The 9,807-nt window shown below is 46.9% G+C and overlaps 1 protein-coding gene across 1 annotated transcript; it reads right to left on the bottom strand.

The window, feature by feature from the left end:
* Positions 1 to 305: 305 nt before the first annotated feature.
* Positions 306 to 3,077, bottom strand: PAQR9 (progestin and adipoQ receptor family member 9). Its single transcript, XM_003894998.5, has 2 exons — positions 2,847 to 3,077; positions 306 to 2,566 (listed from the first exon to the last, which is right to left on the bottom strand). Exons 1-2 carry the CDS (start codon positions 2,970 to 2,972, stop codon positions 1,277 to 1,279), a joined length of 1,416 nt encoding a protein of 471 aa, XP_003895047.3. The 5' UTR covers positions 2,973 to 3,077; the 3' UTR covers positions 306 to 1,276.
* Positions 3,078 to 9,807: the final 6,730 nt, after the last annotated feature.

Below are 9,807 nucleotides of genomic sequence, written 5' to 3'. Positions count from 1 at the left end.
CTGCCTCATTTATTCTTGGATATTATATTTTTAATTTTAAGCAAGCATGGATGGCATCAGTCTAGAACTTCTCCCATGGCTGCATTAGGAACACTTCTACATTAGCGGGCTGGCTCTTTGTCCTTGTAGGGAGTACAAATGCTCTGCATGCTCCTGTAAACTACTTCTAGTCCTACCAAAAACTTGAAACCAACACCATCTTCTGCCCTCCTGGATGGACCATGAAACCTTGATTTGCAGTCAGGTAAGAAAAGCTTATTCTTACTACTCTCCCCACGTAAGAAACTGCGTTTGAGGACCAGTCATTTGGACATTGCTTCAAAAGGCACATTTATTGCAGTGGCAATTTAAATAAGTAGAGAAGGAAAGAAAAAGATTAAAAACCAAACAAACTAACAAAAACCGGATGGGTTTTGTGGAACACATTAGAGTAAACAAAAATCTGGGGTCTATACAAACCACTCGAGCTCCTCACCAATAGTTTAACCAGAGTCCCTAAGGTAGAATAATTCACAGTTGTATCATGACACAGGCCTTCAGAAAACACTGTTTAAGAAAGTAGTTGAGAACTCTCAAGTAGCTTCCCCTGATGTCCAGTTCAAGTGTATGCAATGCAGAAGGCTGTGAAATTCAAAACTATGTGACAAAGAAAATTCAGTGCACATCACAGGCTTTGATAAATTATGAAAAATCAACGTATATATTACTATTTAAATAACATCTGAAAAAAGTTTTGAAATAATTAATTTGTGTTCACATTCCATGCATTTCCTAGCAGGTTAAGCCCTGGGTTTGCGTCTTTGTGCCTGTTTCCTACAAAGCTCCATTCTTTTGACAAATCCAAGCATTCCTCAGACTGAAATAGAAGTTCCCAAGGATTCTATTTACCCTCTTTATTGTGTACCTGACCTCATAGGGGCTACTCCTTATTACCAATGGCACAGATGATTGGAAAAGCAAACTCTTTGGGGGCTTTATTTGGAATTTTACTCACTGCCTTTGAGAAATCCCTGGATGTCAAAGACATCACCTGAATTTTTTCCAAGGGCAAGAACCAGTGACTATTTCCCTACCGCTTGAACACCCCCGCCAGCCTCCTTGAAAGCCTCCAGTGGGTTGGGATCCCTTTGTAGCTGTGAACTTTTTCCCTATGGTTTTGCAGCACCTTCCTTGAGCAAAGAAGAAAACACAATGAAACTTGAAAACAAACCAACAATAGCAACAACAGAAACTCCAAACAGATGGGCGAACCAGTAGTCTCCTCCAAGGCGGAGGCTCACTTTTTACTGCAGAATTCGGAGTTGTTCAGGAACTTCCTGATGACCAGCCCCAGGCAGACCACCAGCAGCAGCATGTAGCCCACAGTACCCGAGAAAGTGGGTGCGGCAGGCGGCGCCTGGAGGAACTGGCGCAGGCCCTCTTCTACGTAGTACACCTGGTCGTAGATGCTGAGGAAGGTGAAGATGTGGAAGAGCTGGTGACTGTGGCCGATGATGTCGAAGAGACCCGGCTGGATGCGCTCAGGGATCTTGCTCACGTTGAAGAAGGCGGCCACCACCAGCCAGAAGTAGCGGCGGTAGAAGTGCACGAAGAGTGTGGGGTTCTCCCCACGCAGGTCGAAGAGCCAGCTCTCGAGCATAATGGGGCAGGCCATGCTGAGCGGCATGACGAAGACGAAGGTGCGCAGCGCGAATGGGTAGGTACACCAGTCGGTACGGCTCTTGCAGCAGGCCACAGTGCAAGCCACCGCCAGCACGAAGGCCACGGGCAGCACCAGGGCGCGGTAGGCGGCGATAAGGCGCGTGCAGTCCACGTGCCAGCCCAGGCGCTGCTGCACGTATGGAGTCATGACTCTGGCATCGAGCAAGCTGAGGCCGGGCAGCAGGTAGTAGTAGTAGGCCACCGTGCTGCCGAAGCCGTAGTAGCTGATGGACGCGTAGTCCAGGTAGAAGAAGGCGGCGCGCAGGCGCAGCGACAGGCAGCTGAACACGTGCGCCGTGCAGCTCATGGCGAAGGTCAGCAGCACTCCCGACGCGTAGCACCACAGCGGCAGCAGCCACGGGTGGTGGAAGGGCACGTCGCCGCCGCTCAGGAAGAACAGACGGCAGAACTTGCTCAGGAACAGCAGCAGCGGGATGAAGTGCGTCCAGAAGTTGAGCGTCTCGTTGGTAGGCTTCAGCACTGAGGCTAGGCACTCCTGGGCCGTGCACGGCAGACGCCGGTAGCCCGACAGGATGAAGCACTCCACGAAGTCGTCGGGCACCTCGTCCCAGCGCAGCAGCGGCTTGGCAGACGCTGGGGGGTCCCGGGAGGCGGCAGAGTGGGCGTTCCGGGCGGCCCCCGAAGCTGCCGGGGCCGGGGCCAGAGGGCCCTTTGTGCCCGCGCCCCGGGGCTGCAGGCGCCGCGGCATGGTGCCCGGGGCTCGGCTAGGGCGCGCGCAGGCGACCTCTGGCGCCGGCTCCCGGGCGCTTGGCAGCCCCCGCCGGCCGCCGTCGGAGCCTTTGTGCCCGCGCCGGGGGCGTCGCTGCAGGTTTAGGAGAAGACCCGTGCCTCCAAGCAGCCGCTCCTAAAAATTAAATAAATCAATAAGAGAATCAGTTAAAAGGCAGCGCTGCGACCGCCAGGAGCGCGGAGCGCGCGGGGTCCAGCGGCTTCCTCGCCAAGCCCCTGCTACCGGCGCCAGGCCTGGCTAAGGCGGGCAGCGGCGGCGCGCGGCGGCGGCGCGGCTGATCATGGCGGCGCGCCGGGCGGCGGTGACTGGGCATCGCGCGGTGCGGGTGCCTCCGCCGCCGCCCCCGGAGCGGGGAGGCATGCGAGCTGAGCGCCGGAGGGAGGGACGGACGCACCGAGGAAGGGCGGGGGCCTCCCAGGCTAGGGTTTCGCGGCCGCCTCGGGGGATAGAGTTGTCCCCTGTCTCGAGTTCCGTACCATCCCCCTCCTCGGGCCGCCGCAGCCCGGGCCGCCCCGTTCATGATTGATGCGGGGGCCAAAGGCTGGTCGGCGACGGGGCGGCGCGCGCGCCGAGGGCCAGAATCGGCCCTGGGGTTCGAAACCCGACAGCCACGCGGGCATTCTGGAGGACACTGGGGAGCCGCGTTCGCGGGGGGCGGGGAGCTGCGGCTGCGGGGGGAGGGGAGGGCGTCCGAGCCGGGCAGGGCGGAGAGATGCGCCAGCTGTAATCTCCGGAGGTGGCCGGGGAGGGGTCACTCCGGAAGTCTGGGGGCTTTAAGCCCGCGTCCGGATCGGGGCCGTGTCATTGTCAGGTACCTGGGGCTGCGCCTTTCGCTCCCTCTCTGGTCTTTGCGTGTGTGTTAGTGTGTGTGTGTGTCGGCCTCTCTACGCACTACACGAAGCCTTAGTTGGTCTTCTTTCGTCTAGTGGACGCACTCAGGTGCGTCACCATCCTCCCATTTCCCTCGCCCTTGTCCTGTCCGAAAGAAACGTCCGCAAGCTGCCCTGTGGTCGCGCTCACCAGCCCTTCGAGCCGCAGCTAACCCATCTTCTTGTTCTTGTGTCTTTAACTAGGACTTTTATTTGGAACTGAGTCCGACAGCTCAGGACTGGCTGTTCAAACTCCACAATTTTAATGAAAAATCTCAGATGATGACTCAGAAAACCTCTAACGATCTGAGGAATGTATTAAGGGATTCCAAAGTCAAAGGCTGATCGTGGAGGGCATTGATGAGGGGAGACTTCAGGTAGGAGGTGCATTCTAGCAGGAACTGAAGAGATTGAAGTCCAGTTGGTAGAGACAGGGAGGGGGTGGCTTGGATAAATCTTATGTATAATTAATCAGAAGTACCTGGCAGGCTAGGTTGGGTGGCTGGAGACCAGAAGAAAGGAACACCTGAAGAATCAAAACGGTTGTGATGCACTGCAGTGTGAAAATATGCCCTTGGGCCTTAAAGAAAGAGGCTTAAGGCCGGGCGCGGTGGCTCACGCCTGTAATCCCAGCACAGAGATCACGAGGTCAAGAGATTGAGACTATCCTGTCCAACATGGTGAAATCCCATCTCTACTAAAAATACAAAAGCATCAGCTGGGCATGGTGGCGCACGCCTGTAGTCCCAGCTCTTGGGAGGCTGAGGCAGGAGAATAGCTTGAACCCAAGAGGCGGAGGTTGCAGTGAGCCGAAATCGCGCCACTGCACTCCAGCCTGGCGGCAGAGCAAGACTGCGAGACTCTGTCTCAGACAAAACAAAACAAAACGCTACTTTCATCGCTACTGCACATCTAAGTAGGTTAAGGAAGATTTACTTAGTAGAGCCTCAAGATGGATTTAAGTTATGGATAAGAATTATTTATAACTAGGATATCGTTCAGTATTATGAATGTCTGCAATTAAGGATACTAGAAACAGTCTCTAGAAGTTTCAGCCTTCTCTCTGAAGTATGTTTTCCAGTAGTAACTGATTTAGCAAGCTCTTACACAACTAGATCAAAGGTGCGCTTCAGTCTTCTGCCTTTCTGTACTGCCACACATTCCTGCCTAGTGGATTTTTAAGAAGTGAGATTTTGTTGTAGTAATTTAGCCAGTGTCTTATTTTAGTGTTTTCTGGTTTTCCGCTGTTTGTAGCTTTGTTTTAAATTGAAATCTAATTTCCTTTTTTATCTAGACTAAGGACCCACGCCTATTTGTAAAAGGGATTAAATTTAGGCGTTTAAATGAAGTGTAGGAATGATAAACTTGAATGCAGGGCAGGCCCAAGCATCTTTTTTCATGTTCCCTTTGTTACTCCACAAACAACCAGAGCTGTCACATGTAAAAAATGTTGATCCTATAATAATTCTTATATATACCACACTCTTAGTTGCATAATCAGCTCACTTACATAATCTAGAAAAATATAATAGAAGGTTCACTTCAAGCAAAATAGTGGAATTGACTAAATAAGTATGCAAAAACTTGAGGTAGAGAAAATATTAATCTTTATGACAAAAAATGGTGAGATTGACTCTAATAAAATATGTTCTTTTAAAAAATCAGTATTTTATAAAGTGAAAAAAAAATTGTCATGTTAAGTCTTTCAAAAACTCTTTGCGATATCTGCCTTTGTCCTTTCTCGTACATCTCCTACCCTCCCTGAGGCACAAAACCAGTTGATGCCATGGAGTGAGTGGTGTTCATGAAAGTTCACTGGTGCAAAGCCCAGACAGCTGTCCTTGCTATACCTTGACAAAGCTAAGTAAAAAGGAACTAGGGAAACAGCAAAACTGACCTAACTTATAAAGTAAAACAGCAATATGGCTTTTCCTTAATTGCTACCAATCTATAGAATTAATTTCTCTTACTTTCTAAATTGAGATATAAAAATGTGGCCCCCATATCCTGCACAGGCTGTGTTTTGTAGTTTGTTTTAACTCCAGCAAACTGTGTCTTGTCAGTGGGAACCATGCTCACATCCTCTGGACTTGGCTAAACAGAAGCAATGAGCAGGGTGCCATTCCCTAAAGGTGCATTGGGAGATAAGGCATCTCTAAGGTAACTGTAAAGGACTGACTGTAAAGTTTTTGACAGACAAGAATCACCAAGTTACACTGGAAAGCCATTACTGGCATTTCGAGGCAAATGCCAGCTAGTTCTGTCAATTGAAATTAAATCAAGACCGCAAATGTGGTGGTGTTAGTTCAGTGGAGGCTCTGTACATCCAGGTGTTGAGGGGTCCTGGTTGCAAGATGCAGTCATGTGTCAGAACTGTAGCAAAAGGGATGAATGCTCTTTTCAGTCTGGTTTGCTTTGGTAATGGTCTTACAGACCAACTACACGTTTTTGTTTCTTTCTACAGGAATAACATGAAGTATATGTAAAAATTCCATAGCAAATTTGATGTTTAGTAAGGGCAATTAGCTATCTGTAAAACCAGCAGAAAAATGTGCTGTGTTATTGGCTAATAATATACCTGTTTTTAGAGGAAATAATTTTTTCTAGTCTAATTTTTAGCCAAAAAACAACCAATAAAAGAAAGAAAGAAAAAGAAAAGAAGAAAGAGAAAGAAAAAGAAGGAAGGAAGGAGAGAGACAAGGAAGGAAGGAGAGAGAGAAAGAAAAGAAAAAAAAGGAAGGAAGGAAGGAAACAAAGAAAGAACAGCACTATGGACCTAGTGCTTAATTGTATCCAAGATTCTGTATTACGAGAACTCTGTAGGGTTCAGTCCCTCTCCTCAGAATATATAGTTTAAGCTGGGCACTGTGGCTCACGCCTATAATCCCAGCACTTTGGGAGGCCACAGCAGGTGGATCATTTGAGGTCAGCAGTTCGGGACCAGCCTGGCCAACATGGCGAAACCCTGTCTCTACTAAAAATACAACAATTAGCTGGGCATGGTGGTGCATACCTGTAGTCCCAGCTATTTGGGAGGCTGAGGCAGGAGAATCACTTGAACGTTGGAGGCAGGGGCTGCAGTGAGCCGTGATTGTGCCATTGTGCCACTGCACTTCAGCCTGGGCAACAAAGCAAGACTCTGTCTCAAAAAATATATATATATATTTTTATATAAATATTTATAAATATATTTATATTTAATATATTGATATATTTATAAATATTGATGTATTTATAAATATTTTTAAAATATTTATTTTTTAAATAAATATATATTATATATAGTTTAAACAAAGTGTTTCCCTTTTCCCCAAATGGGAAACAGCCGTGATCTGACAGGTCAGATATAGTCACTACCAAATCATAGATCTGAGCTTCCTAATTGTGGAACATCTTATGGCATCAGGTGTAACTGTAGCAACCTCTAATGACAAGTGCAATCAGAAAGCCAGGTACAGAAAGCCAGGTAGAGGGCTGGAAGAGAGCAGTGGGAGACTGAGTTATCTGGCACTGTGCCTGCCTGCTACTGACTGGGTTCCTGCCCGCTACTGACTGGGTGACAGTCATCTCTCTCTCTCTCTCTTTTTTTTTTTTGAGATGGAGTCTTGCCCTGTCACCCAGGCTGGAGTGCAGTGGTATGATCTCGGCTCACTGCAACCTCCACTCTCTGGGTCAAGCAATTCTCCTGCCTCAGCCTCCCTAGTAGCTGGGATTACAGCCGCGTGCCACCATGCCTGGCTAATTTTTTAATTCTTAGTAGAGATGGGGTTTTACCATGTTGGCCAGGATGATCTCAAACTCCTGACCTCAGGTGATCCACCCACCTTGACCTTCCAAAGTGCTGGGATTACAGGCGTGAGCCACCACACCCAGCCGACAGGCATCTCCTTTGAAGAAAAGCTAAGGGAAACTTGTTGAGGATTCTTTTAGTTTTTTTTTTTTTTGGAGGGGGGGTTGGTTTTTTTTGGTCTTTTAAGGCTTTAGGAGGGCATGAAAATGCTACACTCTCCTCCCTCAGCAAATTCACCTGTTTTCTTCCTGGGGTCTCTAGAGTGGCTGCACAAGACTAATAAAGGGGAAGAATAAAATATTATAACTTCTGCTTAAATAGATGTCATCCTTTTTCCATGCGCATACTCTGTGAAGGTTTTATGATGCACTAATATGTAGTCCATGCAGATAATGTATAAATAATATGTTGGGACATGGGGGTGAACCAAAACACTTCACCTGTTAAGAATGTGCGACCCAAACTGTTTGCTCACCTCTTCTCTATAGTTCATTGCTCTTGTTTGTCCAGCCTGCTTCCATCCCCTCTCCCAGATCCAAGATGGATGCCCCTTCCTGCCACTCAGGTGGCTGGAAAGGGTGTTTGGGGTCACCATCTGTAGACCAACAGTCCCCAACCTCTGACCAGACCTGCCCAAGTGCCCAGGCCTTCAGCCCCTTCCACAGCTTCCTTGACCTAGGATGGTGGTCTCTGCTCTGGAGCTGTTTTTCCCAGGTCTGCCCTTCCTGTTTCCTCACCGGAGCCTATATCGTCTTCCTACAAAGGCCTTGTATTAACTTACTATATTGAACATAATTCAGAGTTACCTTTTAGGGAGGAGACTCATTTTATCGTAGGCTGTTGCTTGCTTTTGATAGAGCCTTTTGGATAGCTTCCATTTAACTTGAGAAACACTTATACAAGTGTGTGAGCTAGATTACTGAGTTCCTTCTCCCCATCATTTATCAACAGTTCTCCTTGAAACGAAGCAGTTTGCACATAGTAAGCACTTAACACATTGTGGCTGGGAAATCTTTTCAGTACTGTAAGCTTTTAAAAGGTTAGAACAAGAGTCCTAGAACCTTAGAGTAGGACTGCCACTTAATCCTTAAAGTCATCTAGTCCAACTCTCTTCCCATTCGTGATAATTGTTTTGGTTTATTGATAATGTACTATATTCAGGTATTGTGATAGGAGTTTAAATATACTTAATTCTTAGAACATTCTTTGAAAGGTGAATGCACTAATCCCATTTTCAGATAAAAAACACAGAGGCTCCAAGAAGTTAAGCAGCTTGGGTGGCAGAACTGGAGTCAAACTTTATTCATTCCAAACCCCTTACTCTTTTCTTTATAGGGTGCTGCCTCCTGAGAAGCTGTTGTGTAGCCAGCCTTGACCGTCTCAAGTAAAGAGACTTACTGTCTTACACAGCCTCTCCTTCTATCTTAAGATTTTTTCATTGTCGTTAGAAAACTTTGTAAATAATTAAATGAACATAACTGATAAGAAAAACACCCTGTTGCATCTTGGCCCAAAGCTCAGCCATAACTGTTATTGAGCAGAACCAATAAGATCTGGTTAGAAAGTCCCCCAAAATAATGATGCCAAATTAGGCATATGTACAGTACATGTGGAATGTGATGGCTGGACATTGATTAGGCACATTTATTAAAAGAACATCTTCCTCCAAACAAATAACAGCTGTGAATCCCCAGGGGGTTGCCATACCCTAGATCACTGCAAAGAAGCAAATAGAAGATTCTGTGATTTCCTAGATGGTCTTTGCACTTAGCACAATGATATTGATTATAGTAATTGATTAATACACAAAAGAAAGCATTGTGCTATGATCTGCCTACTTAACATCAAGGAGAAGGCATCTCAGTCACTGGGCTCTGTTTGGCTCTTAAACTCACTTGCTGCTCGTTCCCTTTAGTTTTTTACTGTAATGATTTTCCTTTTCATTGAGATTCAATATCTGTCTGTTGAAAACATTTATGAACTTGATTATCTAGGTGCCAATCTCTAAACTAATTGAATCTATATATATATATCCTATATATATATAGATTTTTTAAGGTATGTTTCAGTAATCTCACATCATATGCCCCTTTCATGTGAAAACCACTAGACTTTGGGGTTACCGATGAGTCTCCTCAGTGCACTTGTCATTTCTACCCACTTAACAAGGAGCATTTTTTTCTAGGAAAGTATTTACTCTCGTGGGCACCCACTGGCGTGGCTTGAGTCCTTTGTATCTTGTGTTCTGAGAATTCCGTGGTCTAAATGCATTAGTATTGTTTCATTCTTGGTCCCTGCCTTGCTCCTCCAACCTCCCTCCCTCTCCCCACCAATCTCAACTCTAGATGCCCCATTCTCATACACACTTAACTCCCTGTCTGGAGATAGTACTGGGTAGGAATTATTGAGTAAATCTATAGTAAGCATCCAGGAGACAGTGTCCAGCCTTTTTTTTTTTTTTTTAAAGACGGAGTCTCACTTTGTCACCCAGGCTGGAATGCAGTGGCTCACTGCAACCTCTGCCTCCCATGCTCAAGCAATTCTCCTGCCTCAGCCTTCCCTGTAGCTGGGATCACGGGTGCCCACCATAACTAACCCAGCTTTTTATTTAACAAGCAATAGTGAACACCAATTGTGTCCAAAGCTGATACTAGACGCTCAGGACGTGGAAGAGCAGAGAAGTGAATTGGAGCATA

This window comes from Papio anubis, chromosome 2 (genome assembly GCF_008728515.1).
Source record: "Papio anubis isolate 15944 chromosome 2, Panubis1.0, whole genome shotgun sequence".
NCBI classification, from domain to species: domain Eukaryota; kingdom Metazoa; phylum Chordata; class Mammalia; order Primates; family Cercopithecidae; genus Papio; species Papio anubis.
The sequence above is the reverse complement of the archived record's forward strand: the minus strand, read 5'-3'. Positions and strand labels throughout refer to the sequence as shown.